This window comes from Tuber melanosporum (genome assembly GCF_000151645.1).
Source record: "Tuber melanosporum whole genome shotgun sequence assembly, scaffold_2, strain Mel28".
NCBI lineage: Eukaryota > Fungi > Ascomycota > Pezizomycetes > Pezizales > Tuberaceae > Tuber > Tuber melanosporum.
The window spans coordinates 628961-650234 of NW_003298863.1; the positions used below are offsets into that span (position 1 = coordinate 628961).

Here is a 21274-nt window from a genome sequence, read left to right on the forward strand (position 1 = left end):
ATCAGGGTCTTGAGCCCTCAAATAATCGTCACACTCTACCAGATTCACAGACACAAACAGTGACAGCTGTATTGCTCAAACCCTTATAACAGTATTGGATAGAGAAACCCTGAGCACTGTGTTTGATATTTCATTAGCCCCGGAGGATAGAAAATCCTAGGCCCCGCTCAGCAACCACCACCTTAGAAATATCATGCGATGCCATAGTATCTCTTGAAAACGGCTTATATATGCTAAGATACTATTGTATTCCTGAAAATAAATGTGTTTGGCAATGCTAGTACTCCAACATAGTATCTTTTTCTCTAAGGCAATCTTATATGACCACTGCACTGGATGTCCGAGAAAGGTAAAATGATGTTGGGTATGCTTGCTTCCCGTGAACCATATGTCATATTATAAAGTAAATGGAAAGATGAGAAAGAGAGTAATCGAGAATCTAAGTGTCAGCAACTCTGAATTAGGGCCAATATATAGTTTTATTCTACTAAAATTATGGTGCATTTGCCTTTATAGGGATAGAAATCAACGGAGAGCCCAACTAAAACAAGATCCAGCAGCAGAGGTTATTATTATTGAGTAAGGCCCAGTTCGGCATGGCACAAATACCATGGGATGATATCCCCACTTCTATGGCATATTTTTCCTGGGATGTTTTTAATTGGCTAGGGGGGCGTTCAGCATGCCACAAATGCTATAGTATTCTTGAATCGAGGTAGGTTTTTGAAAGCAAAGCCGCACGCCTAGCTTCTATGTTTCGGAGTAACTTGGATAGGACGTCATGATGTTTCCCTGTCCTCCCCCGGAATAGTCCCACGGCGTCGATGATAAATTATCAATTAGCTCAAGCATACCATCCATTCCCCAGCAAGGAGTCAGGGGCAGAAAAAGAAGTCACGGTCCAGCATGAGGCACCGGTATGAGACACCCAAGTCAGGAATGAATCAGACTCATGCTGCTTAAGTAGGAGAGCCAACACACAGCACCCGTTAACAGATATCAACCTTACTGTTTTGCCATTTATGTCTAACCTACTCCCAAACAACTGCAAATAAGACATTAAAAGGAGTAAATACTGCCGTCCAACCCATCAGGAAGTCGCTGAATGCAGTGTTCTATTGGCAGAGTTGTCTTGCTCTCCAGCACAGAATCTCACTCGACACCCTTTACCTGCCCCAAGCTAGGTCGAGTACCACACCCACAAGTTGAAAACTCAATTATGCTAGAATCGGCAAAAGGTAAAAAAAAAAAAAAAAAAGTTCCTTTCTAATATGTCCCGTATGATACTTGCTACGAGAATGTAATGCTCCCTCTCATCAATCTCTGAGGAGGCGATTCAGGTAAAGGATTATATGAAGGATAACCAAGTATGTATTGTATCATACATGCATTTCCCAACCTCAGAATGACAACGGGCAAAGACCTAATGAGTGGGGTGCTCGGTTGTAACTTGGCATTAGTGAAGTGCGCGCCCGGGCACAAAGAAGGCCAGCAGGAGAGTACTGTGCAGCTCCATATTGTCCAGCTCCAGGCGTACTCAGCGCTAGCGACTCTCCAGGAAGCTCTCAACGAATACCAGGTCTCGGAATCTTCCGAGTACACTTCCTCCAAGGATTATGTATGGAGTATTACTCCAATGTAAACCCTAACAATTGGACCAAATGCCCGATCGAGCTCTCCCTCTACTGTGTTTTTCGCCCCCGTTCTAGAGTAAGGAATTTCTGACCACTAGAGCATGGCCCAGCCATTCAAGTTTCTACGGTAGAGCACAATCTTCGCTGCTTGATACATAAGATCTGGACATACACAACTCACCGTCTATTATTAATATTAATATTAATATTATTAATAATAATAATATTATTATTATTATTAATATTAATATTAATATTATTAATAATATTATTATTATTATTATTATTATTATTATTATTATTATTATTATTCCCCCCCCTCGTAGACCTGCATTACCCCAAACGTTCACGGGAGATCAGAAAAATGTTAGTCTACCACCACTACTCGAGTATCCTCCGCAGTGATGATAGTGCCAAATCTCCACACATTTTGACAAACACGTGCCGGCGGGAGCAGCGGCGAGCTCAGAAATAAGCAGGCCATCATAGCAAGGCTATCAACTATGGAGAACCCAGGTAATGAGGAAAAACCGGCGGGTTTCTATAGCGTAATTCCAAGCCAGTCCCCCCCCCTGCCCGGATCACGTTCCGCTATTCCAGACCAGGCGCCATGCTACGAGGTTCTCGGTTGATGTTTAGCAGATGTACTGGGTGATAAGTGGGATTAAGTTGCCCTTCTGTAATGCCGTTTGGGAGGTATGCCGGATCGGCGGTGCACTTTTTTATTTTATCTTTTTCAGCTAGCCAATACAAGTAAAATCTCGACTGAGGCAAGATGACAACTTCCTAGAGTATCGACTTGACGCAAATACCGCCACCGGGTACTATGAAACGTATGGAAATTTGGCGCTCCCACCACCACCGTGGAGAACGTATCCCACGGGATACCAATTCACACACCCGAAAACAACCTCGAAGACCTACCCATGCCTTGCTCAAATCTGCATATTTCTCTCTATTTCGTGGAATCCGTAGATGCGACTCTTAACCCTCCCCAATAATAAGCCACAGTATGATAAGCCCATGAAAGGCCAAAAAAACCCGCCTTACTCATTTCCATAGACCATCACTCGTTCATCTTGCCCAGGGCTCTTAGTAACACATGGCGGGGAAGATTCAAGCACTCGAATCGAGTTTCCCTCGCTAGCACTGATTCCCTTACATATAGCTTACAGCAAAGCTTAAACATATGGCACTCGTAGATTCTTGGTCGGAAAAGAACCTCCCAAGGACGCCAAGAATGAAAAGTGCCCGGCCCCTTCACCCATGAACCGGGACGAACGACGTCCGTGAATCAGTCATCCCCAGGAAAACTCGAATGCCGGTACCGGCACCGCAACCGGGCAACGCGTTCCATGTGCTATGTGCCGTAGTCGAAAATTCCCCACCTTATGATATCTATACTCCGGAGAAGGGGCGAAAAACAAAGCAAAGGGTGAGCCTCTCAGTCCATCCGGAAGAGACAAAAAAAAAAAAAATACCTAACCTCACCAGAGGCAACTCCAACAAAATTCCACTTGATTCCAATTTTTCGAGTTTATATTATGATAAGATACCTGTACGGGATTTCGCACTCACGCCAAAATTAATTTTACCGCCGCTGCCCATACCGGCACTGTACGAGAGAGGATCCGGTTGACCAACATCTCACTAGATAAATTCCTAGCCACTCTTTCGCCTAGCAAAATAAATAAAGAAGCACGTTATCGCCCACGGCGGCATTGCCAACCACCGCACGGCGCTTAATGCCGATTTGAAATACTCGGTTCACTTCGACATTTGGGCGCACAGCGCGAAGCCGTAGCCCCGATCCCGATCCCCGCTCGCTTTCTCCGTGGCCTCCTTTCACCATCATTATTATTTCTCGAAGGAAGTTGTGGAAGAGACGGAATAAATCGAATGGATACGAAATGTCAATTCGATATCTAATACACCACACTTTTACTTTAATAACTTCTTCAATTCTTCCCGGAAAACCCTTGAAATTATCCAAAAGAGTTCGGTATCAATTCTCAATAATGAATAAGGGCTTCCTCTATCAGTGGTTTTGCCCTCTCTGCTGATCTAGTAACTTCAACCAAGTGAGTAAAATGTTTATGGCAAAGCTTCTTGAGGTGCGCCCAAACATTTTCAATGAGATGAAGATCTAGAGAATATGGGTTCTAGCACTTGAAGACTCCCATACTCATTCTCCCCCGGCTACTCTCTAGAGAGCTTTTCAGTATGCACTCTATATTATCCTGCATGAAGAGTGAATCGATATCCATTCTTTCCTCCAATTTCTCAAAATAAAGATAATAAAAAGTAAGCAAAGAAAACCCCAGTATCTTAATATATGCTTTTAGATCAACTCTTGCCTTCAACCTCCACCCTCAAACCATTACGCTTACCCTCTAATCCCCTAGCAAAACAGGCCCATACACAATCCGCTTAATTTCCTCCTGCAAGCGCAAGTACTAACCTGGGTCCCCCATCTTTGATATGCTTATGAATTCTATAGTCTGCTAACATTCTCCAATAGTCCTCACAGAGTCACGAGGTGCAAAATCTCAGCACGATTTCCACAAGGGCATTTTTTCAATACTAGTGGTAGTTAATAACTAAATGCCGGGTATCACACGCAGAAAGCTTCCAGACATGACCTGTCCTGTCGGAGGGGGGAACTGACCCCATGCTTTCCCTTTAATGACAGTTTTCGTGTACCATGTGGAGGTGTTGCGATCGAGCTTAAAGTCGGTGCCGTCACAACGTCTCCGGTTGTAAAATCGACGATGACCTCCGGGCTAAGAACTATACATACACATGTGACAACGTGTCTTACTCCGGATCAGCCGTCGCAAAACAATGGAGAACACGGCTAGAGATGATTGTCATGCACCGGTATCTGCTGATCGTTTGTGTGGGTCTACAGTAACGGCGTTTACGCTAAATAAATTTATATCTGGTGCAAACAACTTTTCCGAATCATCCGTGTGCAAGTTGTCTTCCGGGCAACTATCATTGTAAAACATTTCCGATAAATAGGTATCATAGGTTCCAGAGGACAGGGCACCATCAAGCTAGCCCTTGGGAGACAAGAATCCACTATAGTACCGTACTTGTACCGTAGATAGGTGAGGTTTAATCCCGGGATGTGTGGTATCATATCGGCTACATTAGCTTGTACTGTACTGTACAGTACTGTACAAGTATCCATCATAAAATGCATGCCTTCACAAACCACGACAAAAACCCCATAAAAGATCGACATGTTTGATTAGGCTCATTCTTATATCCCCGACTCTTTTTCAGCCTTAACCCGTCTACCCCGGATGGTATTCCTACTCAGCAGTTGAGGTAAAGATCGAAGGGAACGGAGGTCCATACAGCGGGGTAAGATGAGCGCCACCTTTAGAGCCCGGGGAAGTCTGGGCGCCGGTAATCTCCTTATACACAAGACACAAAAACCTATCGCATGATTTGGCCAATTTTCAACCCGCCACAAGATACATAGAAGAAGATGGTCCTATTATCATATCTCTGGACCGAGAACCACGGTCCGTTTATGGTACCGAACCCAACCTATTTACGCCGATCGCTCCCCGCAACGACAGCGCTCTACAGTAGCGAGTAGAGTACCCGATCTCTACTCCCACCTCGGAATACAACCTCCCGATAAGAATGAATACGGTACTCGCGACGCCGCAATCGGCACTAGAGAATCCCGGGGTATTCTCCACATCTCACAGGCCGTCCTAAGAGCGGTGGATGATACCAGTCGGCTGTCCATACATGGTGGAGTAGTGATAACGTATCTCATCATTTACTTGCGGCGAATTTCTACTGCCTTAGGCCACCCCTTCAAAAAAAAAAAAAAAAACCAGATCTCTTACAGTGCACAAATGACGACAAAAAGGCAGGGGCCAACGAAGAAGAAAAAAAGTGCTGACTTCACTTCGCGAAATATCATGGTAAAAGCAATATTACCGAGATATCATAAGTGCGAATTACCAAAAGGCTGATGCGCGCGCATTGAAGACAATCGGCAGTGCCAAGCATCTGCGCAGCACATCGCATTCCCTTGCCGTAGGTCGGTAGCGCCCAATCTGGGCTGAGAAAGTAGAAAACCATTACTCTCTTAAAGCCTCGGTGATCCAAACCATACTCCCACTAGATGTGCTCTACTCGTACAGTAGTAGTACATAGCCAGATGCTGTTCCTCAGTAATGATTTTTCGACCATCATTCACATCCCGTAATCAATTCCTTGGGGAGGGGGAAGTATCCCCTAGCATAATTTGCAGTGCTATAGATAACTTCGAACCGCAGAGCCCGAGACATCCGTAATCCCCCGCCCCCTCCCAAAAAGCGACAAAAATTACAAATAACGCAACATCCAGAAACGAAGAGTATCATACCAAACCTACCGTAAAGGGAAAAAAAATTGGAATCTACTGCCCGTATCTCCGTCGGTCAGCGCGATCGGGTACGTCTGGTCTGACCAACTTGGCAGGATCGCGAAAACCAGTTAACGAGATACAACACATCCAGTGTGGCCAACCTTTTTGCTACATCAGGAAAGCGCTAAGTTAATCCTTCTCGCAGAGGTTCTATCTCTGGATCCTAAGATTACAAATGTTCCGACGGAGGCAATCCCCTTTGATCCACTCGCATCGCATCGCACCGACCTAGCCGCCCACGACAAAATCCATTCCCGAGTGACAAACCATGACCGCGGTGCCGTATCGCCCCAACCCACTGCCACGGATTAAAAAAGTGCGGCGCAGCGGATCGCGCGAGCTGAGTTAAGCTTACATCCCGGAAAAAAAGAATTCGCGAGAGGCGGTATTAAGGTTTTTGCTCTGCGGCAACTCTATCGCGACGGCAGGGCGAGATGAGATGGAGATGGGATGACGGCGATGGTTGGTATCCAGGAATAAAACCATATGGTGGTGATATGTATGGGGTTCTGGACTGGACTGAACCAATACCTACCCCATTCTTGCGGGCGGAGCAACCTGGGAAGTGTTCGCTCCTGGTTTGGTAACTGCCTCGCTAACTGACTAATCGTGGGGCCTTGGATGGATTATATAAGCGAGTTTTGGATCAAGTACGGTAGCCCCTTTCCGATACCCGAGTAGGTGATGGTGAGTTGGTTAAACTGCCATCATGACAAGCGAAAGTTTCAACCCGCGATATCGTATCGTTTAAACATACATTGGCTATGACGTAGGGATACGGCACCAGACGGATGCGCGATTACCGTGCTCGGGCGCTGATTGACAGGCTGGTACGAGTACCGGTACCCTACTTTATGGTGGTGTAGCGAGTACTGTACTAAGGGAGGATCTTCTTCTTCGCTTGCACTGTACGAGAACAAAACTCTCCCGGATCATCCGGTTTTTCATTCTCTTCACCCTCTTGTTCGCCAGTGGCTGTGCAGTATGATACTAAAATAGATTTTTTCTTTTTCTCAATGTCTTTGTTGGCGGCCAGGGTTCAGCATGCCGGCAATGAGGTTAGGATACCGGTATGATACCGGTATTGTAGCTTGAAGCGTTTAAGTGGTGCCAGAGTTCTGGGAGGCCGGGAAAAGTGAGATGCATGCCTGTCTGGATGCTCATTCTTTGCTTTGTTCGTGGATTCTCTCTCTCTCTCTCTCTTCTTCCCCTTTCGCTGTTGGATTCAGGAGTCGAGTGGAATACCGGTACCGGTATTAGATTTGGGTTGCTTATGAGAGAGCTCAGCTGTCGTGTTGTACCTGCGCTACCTCCTCGAGTACTAGTACAGCACTTTGTATCATAGCAGGAGGAGGCTAGTGGATGGTCAAGCTCTATTGTTTCAGGAAGAGGGGTGACCGCAAGGGTCTTGGGGGGTTTTTGCCGGGTTGGTTGCAGGATGAATAATGTCTAGGAGTTTTACTTCTTACTGTGGTTTATTTTTTCCTTTTATCTGTGCTACAAGTATGCTACCGGTGCTGTCGCGCATAGCGGGGGATTTCGATGTGGGTGGTGGATCGGGTCTCATGAGGGGCGGTGGTGGGTGCAGATATATGTGTTCAATCACGGGCTCCTTTCTTTTTGCTTTGTTTGTTTGAGTCGGCCGTCGGTTGGGGCTGCAAATTTCGCCCTTACCCAACGACAGGGCGGGAGGGCGTCGATGATTGTGGTGGTGGCGGCGGTGGTGGAGGTGGTGATAGGACAAGCTTTCAGATGGAGCTATTACCGACACTCGAGCATGGGTTATGGTAGAGTAGATTTCGCACAATCAGGAATCGATAATTTCGTCGTGGCGGCGGCGGAGTCCTGGTGCGCTTCTTCGGGTATCGTTTTCGAGTTGTGTGTGAGGCCCTTTCTTTGCTTTTTACATTTTCCTTTTTTTTTATTTTACTGTATTCGTTTCGTTTGGTTAAAAGTGCCATCCCCGTTGGAGGCGATGCCTTTTTCCTATTAGTTTGCACACAACTGCCCCTTAAACTTACTTTTTTGCGTGCCAAACTTGGGAACCTTCCAACAACCGTTTTGTCACTTCAGTATCGTAGACTTTTTGCCATAACAACTTGGGCCAGAACGGGGGGAGCGTCGTGCAATTGCCAATCCACGGTGGTCCACCACCATATTTCTCCCTCTTTTTCGAGGCTGTCTTTTTTGTTTTTTCACCTTTATTTTTATCTCCATTTCATTTTACGGGGGGGGAAGATCTTCCATTCCGATTTCGACCCCGACAAGGGGGGTTTTGCGGAGAGACGGATTGCTGTCAGGCACCAAATTTGCTCTCTTTCCACGTTTGGAAGCTGTCGAGGCTCCACGCACGCGTCCTCGTCCAACCAGAGAGCCGAGTGTGTTTTCCCTGCCCCGTCCGACGAGAGATTCTATGTTTTGCTAGGATTGGATTGGATGACTCGCTGCCGCTTTGTTCCTGCTTTTCCTGCTTCACCCACTCATTCACCACTCGACTCTCTCTCCCTTTTTCCTTTTCCTTCCTTCCCCCTCCTTCCCTTCCTTCCTTCTCTTTTCTCTCCACTTCACCTCACCCTCCCCCCGCTTGACATTATTATCTAACCGCAATTTCCCCTCCCTCTTTCCCTCTCTTCCTGTTTCGTGTTTTTCTTCTCTTGTTGTTGTCGCTCTTACACTCTCTCGGACTAGCGAGATCTCCTCGCATTTCATTTGCATCCTCTTCTGTGAAGCCTTTCCCTCTCTCTCTCTCTCTATCTCTTTCTTGTACTCTCGCTCAACCTCTTGACTGGTTTGCACTGTTACATCTTTCTCCCTCTTTTGCTACCCTCTGGCCTCAAACCGCAATATCTCCCGATACTCATTTATCTCGTTTCAGGCTTATTTGTGTGTTTGCTTGGTGACTGTGAACATACCTGCTATCTAAACCACCACCCCCCTTCATTCCAAGGGTCCATTGAAGCTCACCATCAAGTATCCAACGCGGCCTCGCTTGGACCAGCGGAATCTTGTAGCCTGCAACACACAAAGGGGAGAGCCCTCGAGACTTGGGAATCACGTTGCTTGGGTTCCTGTTTTTTTTTTTTTTTTTTTTTTTTTTTGCTTCCTCCTTTCCTTCTCCTGTTTTGTTTTTTTCCCATTTGTTCAAAGCATAGACACGATCCCGATGTTATTACGAAAATTCCTCTTGGGCGGATCTGCCTCTTCGACATCACACGCATCTAAATCACCGTCGTCATTACTATCCGCACTTCTCCTGTTCTCTGTACTCGGGGCTCTGCCGGTTCAGGCTACCGATGTGCTCGAAACTAATGGATTCTCAACATGTCTCGCCACTAGCGATATCAAGGTCGATAAGATGAACGTCAAGTACGACAGGGCAAATGGCGTCGTGACCTTCGATCTGGCCGGTTCCTCTTCAAGGGAGCAAAAGGTGAAGGCTGTCTTGACCGTGACGGCCTATGGGAGGCAGGTCTATGAGAAGACAATTGATCCCTGCGTTCAGGGGATCGCTCAGCTTTGTCCTTGTACGTTCCCCTGGGCCGTTTTGGGCATAGTTTTTATTCCCTCATTCGGAGGGTTTCGTTTTTATTTTTATTTTTTATTGCTTCGATGTGATGAGGTTGCTGATGGCTGTTTTAGTGCCCAAAGGAACGTTTGCTGCTAAGGATACAATGGATATCCCCGCCCAGTTCGCTTCGATGATTCCGGCGATCGCTTTCCAGATTCCTGACCTCGATGGTATGGCAAAGTTGGAATTAAAATCTAGCGAGGATAACTCACAACTCGCATGTCTTCAATCCGTAGTGCAAAATGGAAAAACTGCGAATCAGCCCGGTGTTCAGTATGTCACAGCTGGTATTGCTGCCGCTGCGTTGGTTCTTTCGGGGGTTTCGGCTCTTGGCGCCGCCGGCGCCGGGACAGGGGCAGGTCCGTCACCAAACTTTGGGGACGTCATGTGCTGGTTTCAAAATGTTGCCATGAATGGGATGCTTTCTGTCAACTATCCTCCCGTTTATAGGTCATTTGTCAGCAACTTTGGCTGGAGTACCGGTATTATTCCGTGGGAGGGCATGCAGAGGTCTATCGACGGTTTTAGGAAGGTTACAGGAGGTGATTTGACGAAGAACTCGATCGATTATCTGATGAACGCTACCTTGGTGTACAGCGGTGATGGCGGTAGCGAATCTGGCAATACGACTGCCAGTAATAAGACTCGCCGTGCGCTGGATTGGACTGTGGCACAGGTCTTTGAGCGTGCGGTTGAGGTGAATGGGACAACGATTGCAGGCAACGGCACCAATTCTACCTCCACTGATGATGCCCAGGCCAAGGTTATGCACTATGTAGAGGGTGTCCAGGCATATGTTGAAAAATTGCAAATTCCCTCGGCCAATACTTTTATGACTGTCCTGTTGGTCTTCGCCATCGTCATTGCCTCTATCGCTGTCTGCATCCTGTTATTCAAGGTTATCCTGGAAACTTGGTCGTTGTTCGCTAGCTTCCCAAAGTCCTTGACCGGATTCCGCAAGAGGTACTGGGGTTTCTTGGCAACAACCATTGTTAGACTGGTAGGTTGTTGGGCGAGGTTTTTTCCGGCGAGATTTGTTGGCTAACTGATGGCATAGGTGTTGGTGCTTTATGGAACCTGGACTCTGTATTGTCTCTATCAGTTTAGGAATGGTGACTCCTGGGGTGCTCATGTTCTTGCTGGTGTTACCCTCGCCGTTTTCACGGGTGTCTTGGGCTTCTTCGCTTTCCGCATCTTTATTCTTGCTCGCCGCCAGAAGGCCATTGATGATGAGAATGAGGCTGCCGCATTGAAAGGCGACGATGAGCACAAGCCCCATGACAAGCTATTTGAACACAAGCCGTACATGCGTCGTTATGGATTGTTCTACGATCAGTTCAAAACCGACTTTTGGTGGATCTTCTTACCGTTGATCATTTATGCTTTTGCCAAGGGTGCTTTCATCGCTCTTGGCGACGGTCACGGGCTTATTCAGACAGTCGGTCAGTTGGGCTGTGAGGTCATTCTTCTGGTTCTGTTGCTCTGGAACAGGCCATATAACTCCAAGGCTGGAAATGTTCTCAACACCATCATCTCGGTTGTTCGTGTCTTGTCTGTTGTCTGCCTTATCGTCTTTGTTGAGGAGCTGGGCATTGCAGCGGATACCAAGACTGTTACCGGTATGTTTTTTTCTTTCTTTTTTGACATCTATCTTGCTGATTCTGGCTCTAGGTGTCGCCCTTATTGTTATCCAGTCAGTTCTCACTGCTGCCCTCGCCATCTGTATCGCCATCAACGCCATTATCGTCATGTGCAAGCAGAACCCACACACCAAGAGACGCAAAGAGCTTGAGAAGCAGCGTGAAGCTGACATCTTGACACCGTTGGGTCCTCGCCACTCAATCCTTGGTGCACCGGTTGGACATGGCCCTGACGGTAAGGGACGTTATTCCGCTACTCCAACGCGGGACGATTTTCTGTTGAATGATGCTAGCGGGCGAACGGATTACCCCCTGCATCACATGACTCCCGCACCTCCACCACAGCATCCGTTCTCTCACAACAGGAGCGCAAGCTCTTCTAGCGATAGACTGGGGCTGATGAACTCGGCGGCACCAATGCCACTTGCACACGGGAGAAACGATAGCTATGGAGGGTATGATGAGTATCGAGGTGCGCCATATCGGGCACCGGGCCAGGTGTATTGATAGGGAGTGGCATGGGGAATATGAAGAAGGAATGGCTTTGGGGGACATGGGGCGGAAAAATCATGAGAAAGGGATGGCCTTCTTAGCGTCTGATTACTTCCCAAGTTAATTTCCATTCTATTTCAAACAACTTTCTTTATTATTTCATTTTTACATATAAGTGGTTTTGTTTAATTTCAAATCAATAACTTTGTCCCTCCCACACATTCTCACTCATCCTTCTTTTTGTAGTTTATTGAGGTATGGACGGACGGACGGATGGATATATGGGTGTGTTGGGAATGACGAGCTATCGGTTTTTCTTTTTTTTGTTCATTTTAAAAGTTTTTCTCGTCTCCGGCTAACATATGACGTATCCTACCCCCACCGTATCGTGCAGGTATCTACTCACATAATGGACTCCCGGAGACCCTGTATTTTGTTACTTCCCCTGCATAAACTTCTTTTCGTTTTGCTTGGTTTGTTAGTTCGGCTGGAGATTTTCATCTTCAACTTCTGGCACTCCTTTTCCCATTCTTTGTGTTCACATCTTGGATCGTAGGTTGTAGTTGTACTCACCTTTTTTTTTATCTTGTTTGGTGGTGGGTATTGGCGGGGTGTGCTTTCTTGCATTCTTGCTTACTTGGAGATATCTTGATCTGAATACTATATGTGGGGATTTCGTTCGGACCGTATTTTTGGAGGTGGTGGGCATATTGAGGGGGAGGGACGAGGGGGAAAGTTGTGGTTGCTAGTAGTGGTTGAACTGAAGTTTTGTCCGTTTGATAATCCGCCTGCACTGGTGGTGAAAGAGGGAGGGTTGTGAATGCCTCGAGCCCACTTTTTCATGGACCAAACTTGCTGGAGCACAGAGGTGGAATTTTGGTTTCGGTTTTGGGGGTTTCGCGAGGAAGTCCTTGGTGGGTTTGCAGTGCGGTGCTTTTTTACCCGGGGCGTCACTCGTAGGTGGGTAATCACGCGTGCAATGTCCTCCCACTGTTATGGGGACTATCCGCCGTTCCAGGAAAAGGATAGTTGGTCTGGAACGTGTCGGGTATTATACGGGGAACATTATAATATCATGGTACTATACCGGTAAGGGGGGAATAAATGTGGCCAACTTCAACATCGTCCCCCAAAGCGGTCCACCGCAACCAAAAAGAGGCCCGGGGAAAGTGAATGGTATATATATATATGTTTGCAAACCTGCCGCCGGCGATCCTTGATCAATGGAGATCGTCATTTATTCGTTTTGGGCGTGTCAAGTTGGTTAAACGGCAATTTGTGTGTGAAAAAGTGCTTTTGTGGCTCACTGGTGCCGTACTCGTGCAATAATCCTGGTGGAAAAAGTAATTGTGTGATTAAGGGAGAGTACTGTACTGTACTACGGGGCCTCGTGCAGTGTATATAGTGTGTAGTCTAGTTGCTTACCACACGAACCTATAGATTCTCGCAAAACATACATCTTCATATCATACATTCTTCATTACCTGGGAGTTTTTCTGTTCCGCTATGGGGCCGTTGGACATCAAATATCACGAACAGATCTCTGGAAATGGAAGTGGTAATGATGAGACATAAAATTCGGAAAGAAAAAAAAAAAACCCTAGCAATCGAGTAACTTATGGGTCCCCACCCTCCTCCATACCGACCGGCTTATACTCGATCAGAAGTCTTTTTTTTCTTCAAAAAATACCCAATCTAAGGCTAGCCATCTTAGCTCCATCACAGCGAGCCTTCATCTTCTTGAACGCCAAATCCCTAGCGACGTCGGGGCCGCCATGTTTCGGCTTGACGTCGTTGCTGAAGGGACTGAATCCGCAGTCGTCGGTAGCGCCGAGGCGATGTTTGGGGATATACCTCGCCGCGGTGACCAAGGCGTCGCAGACTTCCTCGGCGGTCTCGACGGAGGGGTGGAGGGGGTTGACGACGCCGATGAAGACGACCTGGTCGTCGTGGGAATATCTTCCGCAGAGCTCGTACACCTTCTCCTTATCCGGCTCGCTGGAGCACTGGACGAGGAAGTAACCAGCGTTGATCTGGAAGAGGCTTGGAAGGCTTTTTTTTTTTTTTTTTGGCTTTTGTTAGTTGGTTGTGGATACGTGGGGGGGGGGGGAATAATGGTCTTACAGATCTGCATAGTCGACGTCCATGCTATGCACGGAGTCGCAGTCTCCCCCAGGACAAGTGTGGATACCGATATCCTTGCGCTCCTGGGGGGAGAAGCGCTCCAGGACGCGGTTGTTCAGGTTGACGAAGGTGTCCAAGAGGCTGTAATTGGTCCATGGGTTTCTGGGATCGTTCTTCAATGCTAGACGGCCTGTTTTTCCACGTTAGGTGGTTGGTTGATTATTGTTACTGTGCTGGACGGACGGGACTCAAACGTACCTTCGGTAAAGTCGATAGAGACCCTAACGGCGCCGGCTTCGAAGCATTTACGGATATCCTTCTCGCACTCGTCGACGAGATCGTCGAGGAATTGCTCTCGAGTGTATCCCTCGATGCTCCCCTCGAGGGGGTAGAGAAGGTACAACATGCTCGGCGCGATCACGGCCTGCTTGAGTGGGAGCTTGGAAAACTTCTTGGACAGCTCCAGGAAGTCTGCAGCGTAGTGTTTATATCTGAAGGGACCGCGCGTGAGACGGGGAAGCTGACGGTGGTGGCCATCCTCGAAGATTGCGCTGGAGGTTATCGTAATCAGTATGTGTACCCATCATGATGGACGAACGCCGGAGGACAACGAACAAGTGCTGCCCATCGAGAGTCAAATTCTCGGCGAGCCCACTGCCCCCGAGGGTGTCGAGGAGCGGGTAGGTGGCGAAACTGCTGGCTCTCTGTTCGCCATCCGTGACAGAGGTCTGTCCGACGCTCTCCATGCGGGCAATGGAGTCCTTGCAGACCTGATCTTGGGCTCTGACGAGTTGGTCGTATGTTGCCTGTGGGGTGCGAATCAGTGAACCTTCTTTTTTTTCTTCTTCCAGATTTCTCGCGCAGGGGTTGGTACTGTACCTCACCGTTATCATAGGCCGTCAGCGTCATTTGGAGTTCTTGAGGGCGTGGAAGGGACCCGACATTCTCGACTGGAATAGGCATTGTAGGAGTGATTCTTGATTAACTGGAGGAAATGGAGATTGTTTGTTCGAGTTGGTGGAGGGACAGGAGGCTTGAAGCTATGGGGGGGAGGGTAGGCGCGGGAGCAGATGCTTCTCTTATATTATATACTTTTCCGGTTCCCCGAAGCCCAATGGTATCGAAAATCTCGGTGTCTACTTCAATGGCAAGTGGTTTCTATAGAAAGTACCTCCAACAAGGAGCTTTCTTCATAGGGAGAACAATGGAAGCAGAATGGCAGGTTGTGATGGACCCCAGTAAGGTCCGGTTCGCGGCCAAATATTGGAGCTCTCTGCTGGGTCTCTATTCCCATATGGGAACCTCGCACTGCCCCAGTACCCCGCTGCAAAAGTGGTACCTCTCTCGCCTGGGGTCAGAAGTGCCTAAGACCAAAAACAGTATAACTTTATTCTATATCGACGTCCAGATATCCGGAAATTCTTCGCCTCACATTGGTACCACTAAACATGCATTGGGGTCCATATCAGTGCCCAGTTCCAATGGAATTGAGCATGGACGGTGTTAACAATGGATGAAGGTGAAAGACCGACCACGCAGCGGGGATTTTCTTGGGAGCCGAGTATGGAAAGATGTGGGAGGTATCATATGGTAAACAGCTTGACTCTCTTCGCTCGTCCACCCTTCGTCACTCTCCCCTCTGAATTAATGGTAAAGACAGGTGTATAATATTGTGGATAAAACATAATCAACGCATTCCTGACCCTTCCACGGATCCCCACGCACATCTCCGCGTCCCCACGCACAAACTCCCATGATAGCGAAGGAAAGGCATGTCGGGAGAATTTCTTTTTAAAGATTCCAAAACAATCTAGTACGCCCCCGGGTCATCCGTCAGACTCCCGGAACTTCCACAAGAAAGCTGCAACTACCAACCAACATCCACCCAGAAACCTCTACCCCTACCAGCTGGATACCGAGCTTCTCAACCGTGATGCCGGACATATAATCGCACTCTAATGTCCCGGAACCTTTGTTCCACGGGGTTCTTCCTCTGCTCCGGACAAATTTTTTCAAGATTTGTCCAAGATGCATGGAAATATAACCTTGCTGTCTGTCCAGGATTTTGAGTGTCTTTGGAAATTTGAAAAATCTCAGAATCCCCGCCCGCAGAAAAATAAATTCGGAATTCCGGACTTTTTCGCCCTGTCCTTGGTATTACCGCTGCTCGGAAAGAGTGTCTGATACCATGCGAATGTGTGTGTGTGTGTGTGTGTGTGGCCCACTGGGTTAGGAGTAAGTCATAGATTGAATTGTTCCTCCTCCTCCTCTTGGTCCTGTTCCCAGTCATCCTGCTGCCTGTCGATTGGTTTCTCCTTTCGCCGGCATAAATATTATCGTGGAAGCTTCTTGTCGGTTGCATTTGGAGGATTCCGAGTAGGTAATTCGAACCAAAATCTGAGTGTTAAGTGTCAAGACGTTTCGTCTAGTCTTCCTGCTTGTTTCTTATGTCCTTTTATTCCAAACCTTGTATGGGATAATTTGTCACTAATTATCACTCGACTTTTCGCATTTTTCGAAGGGTATTCTCGTCAACCGTTCCATTCTCCAGGATGTTTCGCCGTCCCGGATACCGTGGCCCACTCTGGATTTAGTTTATGGTGCACACTGTACAGTACTTGCTGGGAATGCTGTCGGGGTGTTTGCAATTGTGGCTGGGTATTGTACTGTGAGGTGTTGTGTCATACATACAGATGTATCTTGTCACGTGTCAATTTTGATGCAGTTGAATGGTTGAATGGTTTACATGAGAGCTTGAACCGATGAATATGGTGTACCCTGAAAGTTGGAAGTTAGTCTACTCGCCAAATGCAAAAGTACCTACGATATCATATCCAGAAGAGTCTCACGCCAAGGTGCCAAGCTCTCATAGAAATTTGTATGGTTAAGGTCCGTTGATTGTCCGGATACTTTTCAGATTTGGCCCAGACTATCCCTGTTACAACTTATATTATTACTAAGCAATTTCCCTCGTTTGCGCACAATACTGTTCCGCTAGGCGAGAGCAAGAGGCTCTGGGACACGGTGGTATCTTTGTCGCCTCAACCTTGAAAATTAACTGGCCCATTCAAGTTTCTCCAAACACGCCTCTGGCCAACGCGACAACTTTCGATCCCCCCTCCCTCCCTCCTCCTTCCTCCCCACATAACTCCGCTCGAGCTTCGATAGCACATCACCTGTCGCTCGTTCATCGAATTTTTGGGTTCAGAGGGCGTTTAACGCCTGTTCTCTTCTTTCCATAATGCGTCTTTTTAAAGCACTGTTCTTGCTGCTGCTACCAGCGGTAATGGCGCAGGATTATTATAAGGTGAGATCATCTTCCCCAAAGGCCCCGCGATAAGGGATCAAGTGTTGGCTAACCATTGGAATTCTCCCTGTAGTTGCTAGACATAGACAGGAAAGCCTCAGATAGAGATATCAAACGAGCCTACCGAAAACTGTCCAAGAAATACCATCCCGATAAGAACCCGTTAGTAACCCATCACATTTTTTCCATCCAACTTTTCTAGCTTCTGACCGTACCCATTCAGTGGCGACGAGACGGCGAAACAAAAGTTCGTTGAGGTAGCCGAAGCATACGAAGCCCTTGCCGATCCCGAATCCCGCCAGATCTACGACCAGTACGGTGCGGAGGGACTCAAGCAGCGACAAAATGGCGGAGGGGGCGGGGGGCACCACGATCCATTCGATCTATTTTCCCGCTTCTTTGGCGGCGGTGGGCACTACCACCAAGGCGATCGGATGCGCAGGGGCCCAAACATGGAGGTCAAGGTGCACCTTCCTCTGCGCGATTTCTACAACGGCGCGGAGAAGGAGTTCACTGTGGAAAAGCAGATGATCTGCGAGGAGTGCGAGGGGACGGGGTCGCATGACGGGCACCTGGAATCCTGCAATGAGTGTGGCGGGCGCGGCGTACGTGTCGTCAAGCATATGCTCGCGCCGGGCATCTTCCAGCAGGTGCAGAGCGTCTGCGAAAGGTGCGGTGGCAAAGGAAAGATTATTAGTCACCCTTGCAAGGTCTGCCACGGGAATAAGGTTGTCAAGAAGGCTGCTACTCACTCGTTAAACATCGAGCGGGGCTCGCCGAGGGGCATTCGCATCAGTTTCGAGAACGAGGCGGATGAGAGTCCTGAATGGGAGGCTGGGGACTTGATCGTTCATGTTGATGAGAAGGAGGCTGACGACAATTTTGAAGAGGAGGATTTGAAGCATAATTACAATGGCCCACCGGACGGAACTTGGTTCCGTAGACGCGGAAAGGACCTATTCTGGAAGGAAGTCCTCTCCCTCCGGGAGGCCCTGCTCGGCGACTGGACTAGGGAATTGGTCCACCTCGATGGTCACAAGGTCAAGCTCACCAGAGCGAAAGGGCAAACTGTCCAACCCGGCTTCGTAGAAATTGTCCCCAACGAAGGAATGCCGATGTTCCGCAGCGAGGGCGGCGACCAGTACGGTAACCTCCTGGTAGAATACGTCGTCATTCTGCCGGACCAGATGGAGAGCGGAATGAGGAAGGATATCAACGCCGTCTTTGAAAAGTGGAGGAAGAAGAAGGGCGTTGATTTGTACGTTGAGAAGGATGAGCTGTAGGATTTTTTTTGCATTGATTTTTTATACCGGTTAAGTTAATATGATAGATGGTTAGTTGGTTGGCTCGCCGGGGAGTGTAGTTATAACCTTTTTATTTTATTTTGTCCTTTATCCTTTATCCTTTACCTCTTCTCGTCTTACTTTTGTTTTCACCAATTTGCACCTCCCCCTTTTCAAACCGTTTTAGCCTCGGATGGAGCAGATCGAGTGATTATTTGTGAGCGGGTTATATTCCCCACTTTGGGGGATAAAAAAAAACTGTGCTCCGCTGAGACGAATAAAAGAAAGGTATTCACTACGGTACGGTAGGAGACTTGGGGAAACTCCAACATCCTAGTATAGGCTTCAATCACCAATATTCCAGTTCCTTTATCGTACGGCAGACAGTGCTTAAAACCGAGCTCCACGAACAACAGCGGATCAACAGAATGCACAGAAGAATCCCGGCAAATGTGATGACAAGAAACTCGGGGGACAGCCCCACCCACCCACCATCTATGATAATATTATGATGCTTATGGTGCGGTGCTAGATCCTTGGGAGCGGGGTTACGGTTCTGGGATTGTTGTTATCGGGATTGGTCGTTTTATGATATTAGATCGCGCAACTAGATTAGGTTGTGGATTGCAGTTAGGTTGGGGCTTTGTTTGAGTGAGCGAGAGAGGTCGGGCTTGAAAGGGGGAGAACCATCCGGGAAGGGGTTCTGTATGGTTTGGTCGTCGAGGGCCTACATCTGTATATCGTAATTCTTGGGCATAACTATCGTTAATCGCCGTGTGCTATGATACCACCACCTGTTTACTTGTCTAGGAAGGCCTTGAGATGACTGAATTATGATATATGGCTAGATTATACCACCGCTAACTGAGCATTCCCAGTCTCAACCCAGTTCCCAAACAGTGCCCCAAAAATGTTCTCCTGGGAATAAAGTCTAGCCCTCCCGAAATTCACAAGGGCTAAACTGAATAGTAAGAGGCAGCCACAGGCATCGATATCCCACCAACGACAAACACACCTGCTGGTAGAGTTTCCGAGCAGAGTGTATACTGAGGTGGCCCTGGTTTAATGACACCGGCTGCGCGCTATCATTCACGTGCTTGCTTGTTTACTTGCTCGCATGCACGTGATGTGGAATGTCTCTCCTCACCAATTACTTTCAACCCGGGAGAAAATTGAGGGAGACAAAGTTAGATGATTGGTGGGGAGATATTCGATATTCCACCTATTATAGACAGGACATCTATTGGGCCCGTGAAGGAGATGTTTGTATATGCTTGAAGGTGGGTATGTGTGATGGGACGGGGGGAGGTTGGGAAAATGGATTATTAGAACAGTAGTGTAGTGTACATTGAACCTTCCCGTAAACACTGAAGGAAGAAGCGTTCGCGCTAAGCACCATGTCAAAATGAAACAACTGAAGGTAACGGGGAATTAGTATGGAATCCTTTTATAGCTTCGCCTTCTCCTCCACGCTCCCAATCCTAAGTTTCTCAGAGTACTTTTTGAGAACTCCTTCGTTGTGATACTGCACCCCACCGCCACATGTCAGCCCCCTCCCCTCCTCATCACGTTCGTGGGAGAAAATCGTACCTTCCAAAACTGCTTGCTAGCATCCTTCCCAGCAACGCGCTTTAGAATTTTCGCTCCACCAGGGTGCTCATCGACGAAGTCTTTCATTCAAATCGAATCATTAGCCCCCGCATCTAATTCCAGTAGAGCTGGCGGGGAAGCAGGAGGAGACGTACTCGTAACGTCATAAACCCCCTCATCGATAACGATGTAGAGCCCGTTCTCAGCATCTTTGTGCGTGGAGACGTCTGCAAGGGTGAATGTTTTCGCCATGATCGTGATTATGGTTTTGGTTTTTGTCTGTTCCTGTGTGGTGATTGAGATTGGAGTGAATGTTAGGTGTAAGCAAGAGGAGAAGGAGGATAAGGGGAAGAGGAAGGATGGATTAAAGCGGACGAGTTTATTAAAGGGCAAAACATGTTTGTACTTGGGCGATGATGGGGGAAGGTTGGACCGAGGTTGTCCAGTTTTTTTCCCCCAATTCGGGGGTTCGGGTATGGGGATGAATAACCATCAATGTGTTTGGTTACCCGGGCTTGGCTGACCACGTGCTTGGCATGGTTGTGCCTGTGTCAATGATGGTTGCGAGGGCTTCTGCCATGGTGGAATTGTCAGGGCAAGAATACACGATTAGGATTGAAGAGTGTAGTGGTCAAACATGCTCTCCATCACTTAGCCGACCCAAACCTGGCAAAAGTCTTGTTGATTCCCCGTTTCGAAGGGGTTTAAATGCTGAGTGTGACCGGTGAGCTTTTTGCGGGCTTTCGGGGTGGTTGTATAATATGCATGTATTTAGAAGGTATTCTCCGACCACTTACAAAGCCCCCTGACTCTTCCCCATCATGATATTGTTATGGAGCGTCAGAGATTGGGGCGTTGTGGCGTGTTGCAGGAATTTTGGTATGATACTAGTACTCGTTCATGACCCTATCATATCATACCTTGCGGTCATATCTAATACTCGAGTAGACTAGTCGGATCGCTCATTAACATTTGCTTGTGTGGGGCTGGTGCCAAAAATGGTAAGCAGTGTGGTCTAAAGCTCCCCCACTGAAAACAGCACTTGACCCTCCAACCGCTGATTCCCGGTGGAGCAACCCAAACAAGATCCCCATCTATATGTGAAACAATTCCCTGGATTTTACTTTTCAACCCTTTAGAACTCTGTATCCACACTGTCTGAGGAATTTCCAAAGGATCTATGGTCAGTAAATTGGTC

At 47.8% G+C, this 21274-nt stretch overlaps 4 protein-coding genes; 2 read left to right on the forward strand and 2 right to left on the reverse strand.

Annotated features, from left to right (window-relative positions):
• Positions 1-9170: 9170 nt before the first annotated feature.
• GSTUM_00005541001 (uncharacterized protein) lies at positions 9171-12456 on the forward strand. XM_002837680.2 has 4 exons: positions 9171-9596; positions 9712-10640; positions 10698-11259; positions 11312-12456. Exons 1-4 carry the CDS (start codon positions 9236-9238, stop codon positions 11785-11787), a joined length of 2328 nt encoding a protein of 775 aa, XP_002837726.1. The 5' UTR covers positions 9171-9235; the 3' UTR covers positions 11788-12456.
• A 995-nt stretch (positions 12457-13451) lies between these two features.
• Positions 13452-14859, reverse strand: GSTUM_00005542001 (uncharacterized protein; the record flags this gene model as incomplete). Its single annotated transcript, XM_002837681.1, has 5 exons — positions 13452-13824; positions 13897-14086; positions 14155-14447; positions 14512-14702; positions 14776-14859. The coding sequence occupies 5 exons, from the start codon at positions 14857-14859 to the stop codon at positions 13452-13454; spliced, it is 1131 nt and encodes a 376-aa protein (XP_002837727.1).
• A 2168-nt stretch (positions 14860-17027) lies between these two features.
• GSTUM_00005543001 (uncharacterized protein) lies at positions 17028-18486 on the forward strand (the record flags this gene model as incomplete). XM_002837682.2 has 3 exons in its annotated part: positions 17028-17203; positions 17277-17365; positions 17427-18486. The coding sequence occupies exons 1-3, from the start codon at positions 17138-17140 to the stop codon at positions 18484-18486; spliced, it is 1215 nt and encodes a 404-aa protein (XP_002837728.1). The 5' UTR covers positions 17028-17137.
• A 1309-nt stretch (positions 18487-19795) lies between these two features.
• On the reverse strand, positions 19796-20504 carry GSTUM_00005545001 (uncharacterized protein). XM_002837683.2 has 3 exons: positions 20232-20504; positions 20077-20156; positions 19796-20011 (listed from the first exon to the last, which is right to left on the reverse strand). Exons 1-3 carry the CDS (start codon positions 20326-20328, stop codon positions 19934-19936), a joined length of 255 nt encoding a protein of 84 aa, XP_002837729.1. The 5' UTR covers positions 20329-20504; the 3' UTR covers positions 19796-19933.
• Positions 20505-21274: the final 770 nt, after the last annotated feature.

Excerpts from the sequence above, each read along its gene's own strand:
- GSTUM_00005541001 (XM_002837680.2), top strand. The coding sequence starts at position 9,236 with ATGTTATTACGAAAATTCCTCTTGGGCGGATCTGCCTCTTCGACATCA. Across the intron at positions 9,597-9,711 it reads GATCGCTCAGCTTTGTCCTT|TGCCCAAAGGAACGTTTGCT; the intron begins GTACGTTCCCCT and ends TGGCTGTTTTAG. Across the intron at positions 11,260-11,311 it reads GGATACCAAGACTGTTACCG|GTGTCGCCCTTATTGTTATC; the intron begins GTATGTTTTTTT and ends TTCTGGCTCTAG.
- GSTUM_00005545001 (XM_002837683.2), bottom strand. The coding sequence starts at position 20,328 with ATGGCGAAAACATTCACCCTTGCAGACGTCTCCACGCACAAAGATGCT. Across the intron at positions 20,157-20,231 it reads GGGGGTTTATGACGTTACGA|ACTTCGTCGATGAGCACCCT; the intron begins GTACGTCTCCTC and ends TTTGAATGAAAG. Across the intron at positions 20,012-20,076 it reads CTAGCAAGCAGTTTTGGAAG|TATCACAACGAAGGAGTTCT; the intron begins GTACGATTTTCT and ends GGTGGGGTGCAG.